Consider the following 12,575-nt stretch of genomic DNA (forward strand, 5'->3'; position numbering starts at 1 on the left):
CTTTTTTAAGAAATTCCGCTTTTTTTGGATGTATTTGTATATCCGTTTTCAATCCAGCCTCGTCTGAATGTTGTGTTAACCAACTGACTCCAGCAGATGGCAGCAGTGAGACGCGTGGCAGCGTGTGATTGTCCAGACGCCTGACCAAAATCCATCTAGGGTCCATAATTCTGCCGGAGTGTCGATTCACAGCGTAATCCTGTTTTCCATTAAAGGCAGAACATCGGGGGCGTGTGTGGACCAAAATTACGATGGAAAATTGCAGATTTGGACAACAATCCAGCTTCGATGCCTCTGTGAAGAAAAAGAGCGAAGGTAAATCACTTCACCTTGTCATTATTAAATAATTCTTATCATTAGAACCAGTGGAAGCTCCTAATATGAGCAGCAACTTGAGTTTTCCACGTCAGAGTTCCAACTATAGACAGAAATGTCTAGATGTTGTCAGATCCCCGTTTCAGAAAGCGGGTTAGTGAAAACTCTGGAAAACTTATGATGAGTTTGTTCATAGCCTCGGTATTTGATTTGAGAAAACCAGTAAGCCGTAAACCTGAGTCAATGTACTTCTGCGAACGATTATTATTTCTCGGAAACAGAATGGTTTGAACAAACTACATATTTCCCACAGATTTGGCACAAGAAAAGCGTGTTGTGGAGTGAAAAGTGGGTAATAACAAAAACGAATCATCACACCGGAATCCGTTTCTGTCTGCTTTATTCTGGCCAACTTTGGAGGGTTCTTAGCCTCACATGTTCCCGTTTTACACTGAAAAATTCAAATAAATCCGAGAGGTGCGGCGTATTCATACTCAACCATGTCTATGTATAGTTCTCAAATGGTCCAGTCCGTTGTCTGGTTGACGCAGATCTTTTGGCTTGCGTTTAGGGGAGTTTCCAGGAATTGTCCAGCTGGAACATTTCAGGTTATCGCCACATCTCTCCAAATCTGAATTTCTTCCTGATTTTCCACGTCAGAGAGACTCGGAAGATTTGACACAGTACATTTCTTTTTTGATAAAAAATATGCTTTTCTGCAAACGGCAGTAACGCATAAAACCAGATTTTCTGATCATTTACTTAGTACTCGAGTAGCCTTTTCACCAAAAACGTTTTATCCTCGAGTTATTTCTTGAAATGCTACTTTTTACTTTTGCTTGGGTAAAAGTATATTGAAGTAGTGCTACTGCTACTTGGCTACTCTACCCACCTCTGTTACGTCCTTTGGTGTTTACTTAACGCTGGGAATAAACCCAATCTTTCATTTCTATGCAGATGTTCTTTTCTGGTGATTCATATGCATGTCACTGTTTACATTATCATTGTTTCCTAGCATATTCATGCTAGAAATGTGCAATATGGCATAACATTCAATCTCAGTATGTATTCTGGGTGCCATAATAGGTGGCCATAACAATATGGGTTTATGATTTAAAGCTCACAATAGAAAGGAAAATAATTACCTATTAATAGAGTGGAATGTATATATTTGTATGTGTTAAAACTTTTATTTTAGGTCATTTTTGAACCTGAACTTTTAAAGAGCTCTTCCCTTGCACTCACAGCCATGCAGCTTCTCCTTGCTCTGTTTTGATGTCAGCCATTATATCTTCAACAAACCTGTCGCCGTTTAGCCGATAGGCTGTAAATCTTTATCATAGGCCATTGTTTCTATGTTCCCTACCATATACTGTAGTGTATTCCTAGTTAACGCACATTTCGTTTCAACGGTGCAACAAAAAATAGTCCTTTGTGACAAAATTTACAAAAATGAATTTTATACAAAAGTCAAAATGTGAACCAACCAAATTAGAACCACAGTATCTTAACTGTTGGAGAAAAATATTGATTTTTTTTTTTTCAAGTCATAGATCATTTTGGTGGCACTTATACTTCCTTTCATATTTTGGCATCTATTAACACATTAATTATGAGTACACAATTCATTTCAAATAAGTGTCTGTTAGACAGTTATATTCACAATAAACAGACTTTGGTGTAAGATTTAACCAAGCTGTCTATGTGTTTCCTATAGAAGAGCAGCAGCTGCTGGTGCTTAAAGAAGAGGTTCCTGATGTGAGCAGTTCCAGTTTGGACCAGCAGAACCTCACATGTTACCAGGTGAAGAAGGAAGAGGAAGAACAGTGGATCAGTCAGGAGGTAGAGCAGCTTATTGTGAAGAAAGAAGAAGAGAAACCTCAGTTGCCAGAAGTTCATCCCATCAAAAGTGAAGACAGCAGAGATACAGAAGCTCCAACCAGCAGCTCAGCTGAACAGATGAAAACAGAATCTGATGGAGAGATCAGTGGAGGACCAGAACCTTATAGAGAGCCGGATCCAAGTACTAATTCACAACCAAATATTGAAGAAAAGTATTCAGCTTCTGAGACTGAAGTCAGTGATGAAGGTGAAGATGACAATATATCCTGTTCTGGATCTGAAAATGAAGACAGTGATGAAGATTGGAGGGAACCCAGAACACGTCAGTCTGGTGTAAACAGCAAAGTGGGACGAAAAGCTGCCAAGAAGGCCTTCAGCTGCACTGACTGCGGTAAACAGTTTGTGAGGAAGCAGATGTTCCAGAAACATCTGGCAGATCATTCAGGAGAAAAGTCTTCCAGCTGTTCGGTTGAGAAGAATCACTCTAGAGGGAAGAAAAACGGTGATGCACAGATGGGACTCGAAACAGACAGAAAATCCTTTTCTTGTGACGATTGTGGTAAAACATTTCAGAATCCTTATAGTCTTAAATGTCATATGAGGATCCATAGTGGTGAAAACTTAGTTGTTTGTAAAGATTGTGGTAAAAGCTTCCACTCTCTAGATCATTTTAATTATCACCTGAGAGTCCACACAGGAGAAAGACCCTTTGCCTGTGATAAATGTGGCAAAACATTTAGCCATAAATATGGCCTTAAGATTCACATGACAAGCCATACAGGAGAGAAACCATTTCAGTGTGAGCTATGTCATAAAAAGTTTACCTCAAATGGCGGTCTGAAGAACCACATGACAATCCATATTGGAGAAAAACCATTTGCATGCAGCGACTGTGGCAGATGTTTCAGACTTAAGAGTGATCTAAAAGGCCACATGATAACCCACTTCGATGTAAAACCATTTATCTGTGGGTACTGTGGTGCCAGTTTTACTCGGAAACAAAGTCTGGTTTGGCATGTTAGACTTCACACTGGCGAGAAACTCCTGTCCTGTGACAAATGTGATAAAAAGTTTGCCCGGAAGTCTCACCTTTAAAGACATATCCTGGTCCATGGGGGAAAGAAGAAACCGGTTTCAAAAAAAACAATCAAAAACTTTTCTTGTAAGGAATGTGGAAAAAGATTTCTTGAAAATTATCAAGTAAAACGACACATGGTTATTCACGTCGGAGAGAAACCATTTAGCTGCAGTCTTTGTTCAAAGAAGTTTGCACGAGCAGAAGGTGTAAAGATGCATAATAAAAGAATTCACTTTAAATAGAGATTTCACACTGAAAAGAAGTTTGGAAACACTCACTATAAAACTTACCATTAAAAAAAGTGATCAATTTATTGTTTCTGTAAAGCATCTGAAGGACAAAATGTAACAAAAATATGTAAAAGAATTAAATAAAGTCCCCAATTTTTAAAGTTTATTTTATGTCAAACATATATGGAGGCCATTTTTCATAAAGCTTAATTATTTCTATGCTTGGACATAACACTCTGTTAATAACCAGCTTCTTCAGCAATGACGTTTTGAGGTTTACCCTCCTTATGGACAGTTTCCGTGTCTGTTTTCTGAACGCCAGTCCAGTCAGCAAAAAAAAACTACACATCCCCGTGAATGTGTAGTTCACTAATCCAGACTGTGGATTAGTGAATCCACAGTCTGGACCACAAAAACCTTAGTGGGTTTTTGGAATTAATTCAGTAATTCATGTGAGACACCATGAACCTTTAAAATTGAACTACTTTGCAATTTTCTGAGACACTGAATTTTGGGTTGTCATGATCTGTAAGTTCATTGCAATTACTAGAAATAAATGGTTTAAATATTTCATTCTGTGTAAGGAATTTACACTTGACTCACTTATACTTGTGTCAAGGTGTAAGTGAGTTACCTGTCTTGAAATAACTGACTAAAATATTCAACTTTCACTTTAAGAACATCTGAATATTGTATTAACCAATTGACTCCAGCAGACGGCAGCAGTGAGACACCTGGCAGTGTGTGGTTGTGCAGATGCCTGACCAAAATCCATCTAAAATTCATAACTATCTAAATCTACCGGAGTGTGAGCTTTTCGATTCACAATGGAACCCTATTTTCCATTAAAGCCAGAATATCGAGGGCGTGTGTGGACCAAAATTACGATGGAATGTTGCAGATCTGGAGAACAATCCAGCTTTATAGTCATTTGTGGTCACATGACCATAAATGTCACGAGAGTTTTCTAATCAATGTAGCACTATATTTAAGTTTAATCACGGTTTTTTTTTTTGTTGTTTTGGTTTAATCGCATAAATTCCTGGCATTTGGGGGGTTTAATTTGTCCCACACAGACATCTTTTGCTCGCACAATTTATGGAACATGCAGGAGAGCAGACAAATGCAATCTACATCACCTTTAGTGGCGTTTTTAAATGAACTCCTGCAGAGCGGCAAGACATAACAGTGTGCTGCTATTAAGCGATGGTGCGCTGAAGTTATTTGATTATCCTGGACCTCAAAATTCCTGTTGCCGTTGTAGAATATTTTGAATCTATACTTTTACTATTTTAATTTTAGATATTTTTTAGATATTCCAAATATTTGACGAGCAATGTCTTATCTTTGGGTCTCAGGTTTTGTAAATCACATTGCAAAGTACAGTGTTCTACGACTCTGTATTGTTGTTTTTATTATGTAAAGCACTTTGAAATCCCTTCATGCTGAAATGTGCTCTAAATAATATTTGAATGATTGTTTGCACGTGTAAATTATTAAATTTGCATATCCCACTCCCAGTTTTTTGCGCTTTCTGAAATATTTTGCACATTCATGAAGGCAGACCCACAAAATGTATTGCGCCTGCTACTCTCCTCATTTTACTGATGATTTTGATGATTTTGCCGTGTTTGTTCATGCAAACCGTTAGAAGATGTAGAGCTTGTTAACAGGATATATTTTGACAGTGTTCACATACATTGCACTGGACCGTAACTATATGACAGCTTTACTAATCCGCTAGGTACGACGTTAATCCTTGATGAACTCCTCAGTTATAACTATGGGAATGACTAATTATGTTGTAGTATGTATTATTATTGTTTGAAACAGTTAAAAGACTTTCACAGCCACCTCTAAAGTGAACAAAATAGTGAAACTAAACCTTCTGGTATCTCTACAGGTAAATTAAGGCATTTCTATTTTGACTAGAAGAGTTTGTTCAACAATTGTCTCTGTTATTACTTCAAAGATTTTACTGTATACGCCAGCTATTGGTCAAAAATTAATTTAACATTAAATTCAGTCCACCTATATGAAAAATCCAGATTATAGTTATATTGGCTTACTTTAAGGGGGTAAATATGCCACTCACAATATGGCAAAGGCACTGCCGCGTTGTTTTTAAGCAACCTGTGCTCCGGCGGGGGGAGCTATTTGGTTACTAGGGTTACACAGAATGAGGCGGCTGTGGAGATGCCTGCTCCAAAACCTCGGGGGGTGAGGAGGGCAGAAAACGCCAACACAAAGAAAGAATCCGAGGCCCTGTCGGAGAATGTTTCCAGCTCCTGTTACAGCTCCATGGATCCAGCCTGGTAAAAATGTCAGTGTTCGGCCTGGTTCGTGCGAAACGAGCCTCCGGTTCGTTTTACAGAAAACGGACACTATGAAGGAAGTGGATAATGTCCATCAGAACACTGAAAGTCTGTCTTTGGAGGAGAAAGTGCAGATGAAACAGCTCGGTGTCCACCAGCCGCAGGATGTTGGTAGACCCCAAACAGCTGGTAAGAAGAAGCTCTGATTTCACCAGGAGGTTCTGCCGTTAGCTTACTGTTGCTCCGCGTATGAATGCGTTAAAGTGGAGCTCCGAGTATTTTCAGGAGAACCACTCGGCTCTGCTAGTGTTGACTGAAATGAACAAATGGAGCAATGTGCGCATACACAGCGGTTTGAACCTAAACTCGTCTGTTATATTGACCAGGTTTACAGGGTTTTAAAATGTTAATCAATTACGTCATAAACATTCAACAAATTACAATACATCTAGATTTGACCGAACGCAACGTCTAATAGTGCCATTTAATTAGAAACACTTGAAGCAAAATGTAGAATTAAAAATCTAAATCTGTCCTAACTGATTGGACACTGATCATAAGTAGCAGCCGGGTGATGCTAATCAAAACCATTGATTAACTGATTATCAGAAGGTGTAGTAACGTTTTTTTAGACTGTCAACTTCACTTGAGTCATCTGAATATCATAGGTGAAGATTAAAAACGAAACCAGATCTTAAAAAGTGAAATTATGTGGCAATTTGTATTTGTTTACATTCAAACTTGTTGTGGACTAGCATTATCAATTGAGGCCTAATTTCAAAATCGTAATATTTTGTTGGGCTGGCTTTAGCTACAGCATGCATTTGCTGTGGCATCGTTTCGAAAAGCTTCTGCAATGTCGCAGGATTTACTTCCGTGCAGTGCTGCATCAATTATTCACTGAGATCTTGTAGAGAGTGAAAACTGTGCAAATCCTTCTCCAGCACATCCCAAAGATTTTCAATAGGGTTAAGGTTCAGACTGTGTGGGGGCCGATCCATGTGTGAAAATGTCGCCTCTTGCTCTCGGGACTATTCTTTCGCAACTTTAGTGCAATTAATTCTCTCTTTGTAATCTTGGAATATGGTGGTGCCATCCAGCAACCGCAAATCATCGCACTGACCCCGCAGGCTCGTACAGTAGGACACTAGGCATGATGGGAGCATACTTCATCTGCCTGTCTTTTTACCCTGGTGCACCAATCACTCAGGAAGAGGGTAAAACTGGATTAATGAGAGCACATGGGCTTTTCCCCATTGCTTCACAGTCCAATCTTTATTCTTCCTTCTAGCCTCACTGATTTGTGGTTTTCGTATGACTACACAGCTGTTCAGTTCCAATCCCTCCAGTTGCCTTCACATTGTGCATGTGGAAATACTCTTATTTTCATTACTGCACATAGTCCTGAGTTTGAGTTTGTTTTTTTATTTATTTGGTGTCACCAAATGTTTCGGTGACTGCAATAATTCAGGATGTATTTCAGACCACATTTCTTACTTGAAGGCAATGTTCCCCACTACCCTTAGTTTTTAGTAATGTGTTGGGCAGTTCTTAACTCAGTTAACTTTTTTTTACTTGTTTGCAGTCTCCTGAGATGTTACCACCATAAAAACACAGGTTTACAGGCTTTGTTTGGATCTCTTCGTAGAAGAGCTGTTGTTGCTGTTTTGTAATCTGGAAATGGTTTAGGTTTCTATCATTCTGCAGTGTAAAGTAGTAGGTCCAAATTGTTTGCTGAAGCTTGGCCCAAATCGGGTCAATTTCAGCTCAAATTGACCCAACTGGGCCAAATTGGGTAAATTTTGGGCCCAATTTGTCCCGAAATTGACCAAACATAAGAGGATCCCGAGGATTTCCACAAAAGGATCACAGGATCTGGGGATCCTCTTGTTCTGATCATTTTAGCCTCTTTTTTTAAAGTCGGAAGTCGGTGCACGGTTCGGACTGGGTTAGCATTGTTAGCAGCTCGGAAACAAACGTCTGCTTTTCTGGAGGAAAACTCGAGGTTTTCCTCCAGAAAAACCTGGAGTTTGTGATCCTCTTGTGACCAAGTGTTTGTGATCGAGTTTGTGATTCTCTTGTGACCAAGAGGATCACAAGAGGACAGTGATCCCAAACACAGCTGAAAATCTGCAGCACAATGGCTACGAAGTCAAAATGTGAATCCATCTTGCATGAAACTGGGTCAAGGCAATGCTCCAACAGAATGGTTGAAAACGAAAAGACTGAGTGTGGTGCAATAGCCCACTCAAAGCCCAGACCTCAGCCTGATTGAAATGCTGTGGTGGGACCAAAGTGATCTGTGCAGAAACCAATGTCTGCAAACCTCAATAAACTAAAGGAGAATTAGACCAAATTCCTCCTCAACGACGTGAGAGACGGAGAAAGTCCAATAGAAACCCAGAGTTGACCAAAACTATTACTGGTATGCAGGCTTTTGAATTTAGATGTAAATTCTTTTGCATCTGAGGAATTTAAGCAGTGAAAGAAAATCAAGACTTCTGCTTAAAAGCATCTGACCATAAAAAAAAAACAAAAAAAAAAACATTTTTCTCCTGACATGGTGCCACATTTACAAGGGGAAAAAAAAAAAACATTTGTGGGTTAAACAGAGGTGAGCATGTGGGCTGCATGCATGGAAACTTTTGATGGAAGCTGTGTGATGGTTTTGGATGCAATCCCTCAGACCGAAAAAAGCAAACAAAAAATGAAAAAACCAGGTCTTACCGTTAAGTAGCAAATTCAATTCAAAGAGACCTCAAGATGCGATTCTGTGGACTAAACTATGGAGTTTGGTCCTCAGTTTGGGAACTCTAGAATAAAACGTAGGACAGTTTAAAGAAAAAATAAGAAGCAGATAGTGTGTTAACTAGTGTTTAAGCAAACTGTAAGGTTTAGGATGCTTGCTGTTGAAGTGAAGCTGTTGCTGAGCTGTCCAAAGAATTGGAGAGCTTGTAACACGCAGCTTTTCATCTCGTGCAAGATGGATTGACTTCCAAAAGAGGGGCATGTTTATGTTGCATAAAAATGCACACGTTTGTGGGTTTTCTTGCGTATAACGTTAACCTGTCAAAAGAGTCTGTTGTCGTAGTACCCAGTATTTCTCCACATCTTCAACTGTCTGACTGTGGTTGACTTTGACATGAGGCTCTTTTCTTTTTTCTTTTTTTTTTTGCAGACAAGCTCTGTGTGGTTTTCTCTAAACATCTTTTTGCAAAGGATATTGTTTCGTAAGTCCTGTGGTTTATCCAGGTCCAACTTTGCAAATGCAAGTCATGCGGACATTTGTGCTGTATTCTTGAACAATCCTTTGAAAGCGATCCCTGGAGTAAAAACTTCTTCCATTATCTGAGCAATGTTACTGAACCGTAGCATTTTTGTCTCGCATTTCTGCAAGTGTATTTGTTAAACTGGTCCGTGCATTTCTCTGTGTTTCCAGCAGATGTTCGGCCCTTGGAGGTGATGAAAGAGAAGGTTCCCTGGAGCCCCAGTACGGATCAGCAGACTCCAGAACCCGTTTGCGTAAAAGAGGAAGAGGAAGAACTCTGGATCAGTCGAGAGGGGGGGTATGATTATGGGTTGGACGAAAACGAATACAGCCGACTCCCATTAACTGTTATCGTGAAGACTGAAGATGAGGAAGAGGAACCTCAGACCTCACAGCTTCAACAAAGCCAAACTGACGCCAGAGAGGTTGAGCGTCCAACCAGCAGCTTTAAATGGATCAAAAAGGAAACTGATGGAGAGGACTGGGGGCGGCTGGAACTGGTTAGGAAACCACGGGCTCCAAGACCAAAGAGTGGCGCGGAGGGTTTAGACACCCCTGAGACTGAATTCAGTGAAGAAGACGATTGGCAGGAACCTCTGTCAGAGACTGACTCCGGCTGTAAGGGAAGCAGAGCAACAGAGTCGGGAATAGGCAGCGATAACGGATGCAGCACTATTAAAAAGCCGTTCAGCTGCCCAGAGTGTGGTAAACAGTTTCTGTACAGGCAGTCTCTCAAGAGACACATGAGACGCAACATAGAAAAAAGCTCCAACTGTTCGGTTAATCTGAAATGTTCCGAAGTGAAGCAAAATGCAGATTCAAAGACCAAAGTCCACACGGGGAAGAAAAACTTCAGCTGCGATATGTGCGGAAAATCTTTCAGAGACCATTTCAGCCTGAAATCTCACATGAGAGTCCACTCTGAGGAAAAGCCCTTTGGCTGCGAAATTTGTGCCAAGTGCTTCAAGCATGAGCACAACCTAAAGATACATATGAGAATCCACACCGGAGAGATGCCGTTCAGCTGCGAAGTTTGCGGTAAAAGATTTAAGCATCAGCACAATCTGAAGACGCACATGAGAATCCACACCGGGGAGAAGCCTTTTGTGTGCGACATCTGTGGTAAAAGAGCGAGACACCAGAACAACCTGAAGACGCACATGATAGTCCACAGAGGGGAGCGGCCCTTCGGTTGTGATCTCTGTGGTAAAAAGTTCAACCGTAAAACGAGTCTTAGGGCGCACATGACGGTTCACACGGGCGAAAAACCGTTTGCTTGCGATATCTGCGGTAAAAGCTACAAGCGCAAAACGCACCTTCGGACTCACATGACCGTCCACAACGAAGAAAAGCCTTTTGGCTGTGACGTCTGCGGTAAGCGGTTCAATCGTAAAACGCATCTGGGGACGCACATGGCGGTCCACACCGGCGAGAAGCCTTACAGCTGTGACTTCTGCGGTAAAAGGTTCACCCGGAAAACGCATCTAGATTCCCACATTACGGTTCACACGGGAGAAAAACCTTTTGGCTGTGCTGTGTGCGGGCAGGAATTCTCCCAGCAGGGAAGTTTAAACAGACACATGACATTACACTTAGGATAAAAGCACATTTAGAGAAAAAACCTGGAGGTAAAACCTAAAGCTAATTTCTTCACCTTCATGACAGAGGTGGCTGGTTTTATTGTATGCCTTTTTTTATTTGGAGATTTTGACTTTAATTACTACAAGTATGAGCGTTATAACTCTAACTGGGCAAGAGGATGGAGCAATTGAGCTAAGATGCATCTTTTTTTCTTTAATTTTACAATTGGTTGGTACTGTTCAGAAACACTAAGTAAATCATGCTCTTTGTTAATCTTGCTCCTGTTTCAGGCAAATTTTTTATTTTATTTTATTTTTGTACTATTTTGTAACTCATCTTTGGTAGCATGAATGAGTTGGAGTATAAAATAATTGTCAGCTATCAATATGAAGTGAACGCTTTGAGGTATTTGGTTCTGAAAGCTCTTTAATCTTGTCAATAAAGCAATACTTTGCAAAATGGCCACCAGCACATCTAATTGATAAATCAAATCAGAAATTAAAACCAAACTTTTAGGTTAAAGAACATGAATTTAGCATTTAAAGACTCTAAGACTGAAAGTAAGTTGGAGTAAGGAGACATATTTTTTTAAGTTTTGGTGGATTTACATTTCTGACTAATAAGTTTATGCACTAGTATAGTTTGGCAGATCATGACCAACTGATTATCCAGTTGTAAAAATGACTGAGCCTAACAGTCACTTGTACGTATTGTATTCATGAGTTATTATTTTCACATACCTTTTAAATATATATAGCAGCGAAGCAGAATATGACCAAGGGTGTTTATGAAAAAATGTCAGTATATGGATGTCTAAAGCATATAAAAAAAGTTGTATTTGATTTAAATAAACTTTGTTTTTCTTAAAAAGTATAATTTTTTTTTTTTAAATGTACTCTTTGAATGAAATAATTTTGCTTTCTGTTTAATGGTAGAATAGATGTAACTTGGGTACAATCATGGGTAAATGTTTTAACTGTGAAACATTTTATTAGCTATGCAGCTTCAGATTTTGTGCTAATAATTTATATTGCTTTAAGCTTATTGTGCAGAGTGATCAGATGCAAAATAAGTCTACTTTATTTGTAAAGGTTTACTGTATAAAAGCTATTTTTGCACACCACAAGCAGTTAACATTTCCATCAATTCTATTATCAGCATCAGATGAAGATGTAAAAGAGCCCAAATCATAACTAACCTAACAATCATGTTTCACTCAGACTGTTATTTAATGTTAGCAATAGTTGCCCCCGATGAAAAAAGGTGTTTTGCATCAAAACAGGCCCACATGAAGGTAACTGCTGTTGTAATATTGAAGCTGAAATGGCAGTTTACTTCAAGCTGAGAGGTTCTGCTGGAAAGAAGATGGGAAGATGTCAAATTCACAATGAGTTCTTTGAATTTTGCCTTGTTTTTTTTTTTTCAGACAGAACCGATGTAACGGGGTCAGGCTTGTTATATACATGAACCTTTTCAACTCTCATCTTTCTATGGGCTGAGATTAATGCTTTGTGATGACCACTCCAAAACATTGACTATGTTGTCCTTGATCCACTTTCTATCTAATTTGGTGGTGTTATTAGGGGCACTTTCTATTGGAAGAGCTATTTGTATCCAAGCTGTAACTTACTGCCTCTTGTCATGTTGCTTTTATATTTCCACATCATGTACTTGCTTGCTCCATAATGTTATTTCCTCATGATGCAGGCTTTTTAAGTGTACCAGGGCCTCCTGCAACAAAACACCCGCACATGATGTTGACACCCCCTATGAGCTTCTGCCTTCTTGATCCAAATGTAATATTGGTCATTATGACCAAACACTTCCATTGGGTCTTCTGCCCCTGAATTTGGTGAGGGAACTGCAATCTGGCTTTTAATGTTGCTTTTAGAGTAATGGCCTCTTGCTTTGGTCTCTGAGCTCATTTAAGAAGAAATGGAATAATT

The 12,575-nt window shown here is 39.5% G+C and overlaps 2 protein-coding genes across 3 annotated transcripts; both read left to right on the top strand.

Moving 5' to 3' along the window:
- The first annotated feature begins 40 nt into the window (after positions 1 to 40).
- Positions 41 to 5,384, top strand: LOC122823357 (zinc finger protein OZF-like). The gene is made up of 2 exons (XM_044102875.1): positions 41 to 315; positions 2,033 to 5,384. The coding sequence occupies exons 1-2, from the start codon at positions 252 to 254 to the stop codon at positions 3,250 to 3,252; spliced, it is 1,284 nt and encodes a 427-aa protein (XP_043958810.1). The 5' UTR covers positions 41 to 251; the 3' UTR covers positions 3,253 to 5,384.
- Positions 5,385 to 5,640: 256 nt separating this feature from the next.
- LOC122823354 (gastrula zinc finger protein XlCGF57.1-like) lies at positions 5,641 to 11,499 on the top strand. Of its 2 annotated transcripts, none has more exons than XM_044102866.1 (2): positions 5,641 to 5,969; positions 9,220 to 11,499. In XM_044102866.1, exons 1-2 carry the CDS (start codon positions 5,741 to 5,743, stop codon positions 10,647 to 10,649), a joined length of 1,659 nt encoding a protein of 552 aa, XP_043958801.1. In that variant the 5' UTR covers positions 5,641 to 5,740; the 3' UTR covers positions 10,650 to 11,499. The 2 variants fall into 2 exon arrangements, with proteins under 2 accessions (XP_043958801.1, XP_043958802.1); XM_044102867.1 differs by having other exon boundaries at positions 9,223 to 11,499.
- Positions 11,500 to 12,575: the final 1,076 nt, after the last annotated feature.

Source organism: Gambusia affinis, linkage group LG20 (assembly GCF_019740435.1).
Source record: "Gambusia affinis linkage group LG20, SWU_Gaff_1.0, whole genome shotgun sequence".
Classification (NCBI taxonomy): Eukaryota; Metazoa; Chordata; class Actinopteri; order Cyprinodontiformes; family Poeciliidae; genus Gambusia; species Gambusia affinis.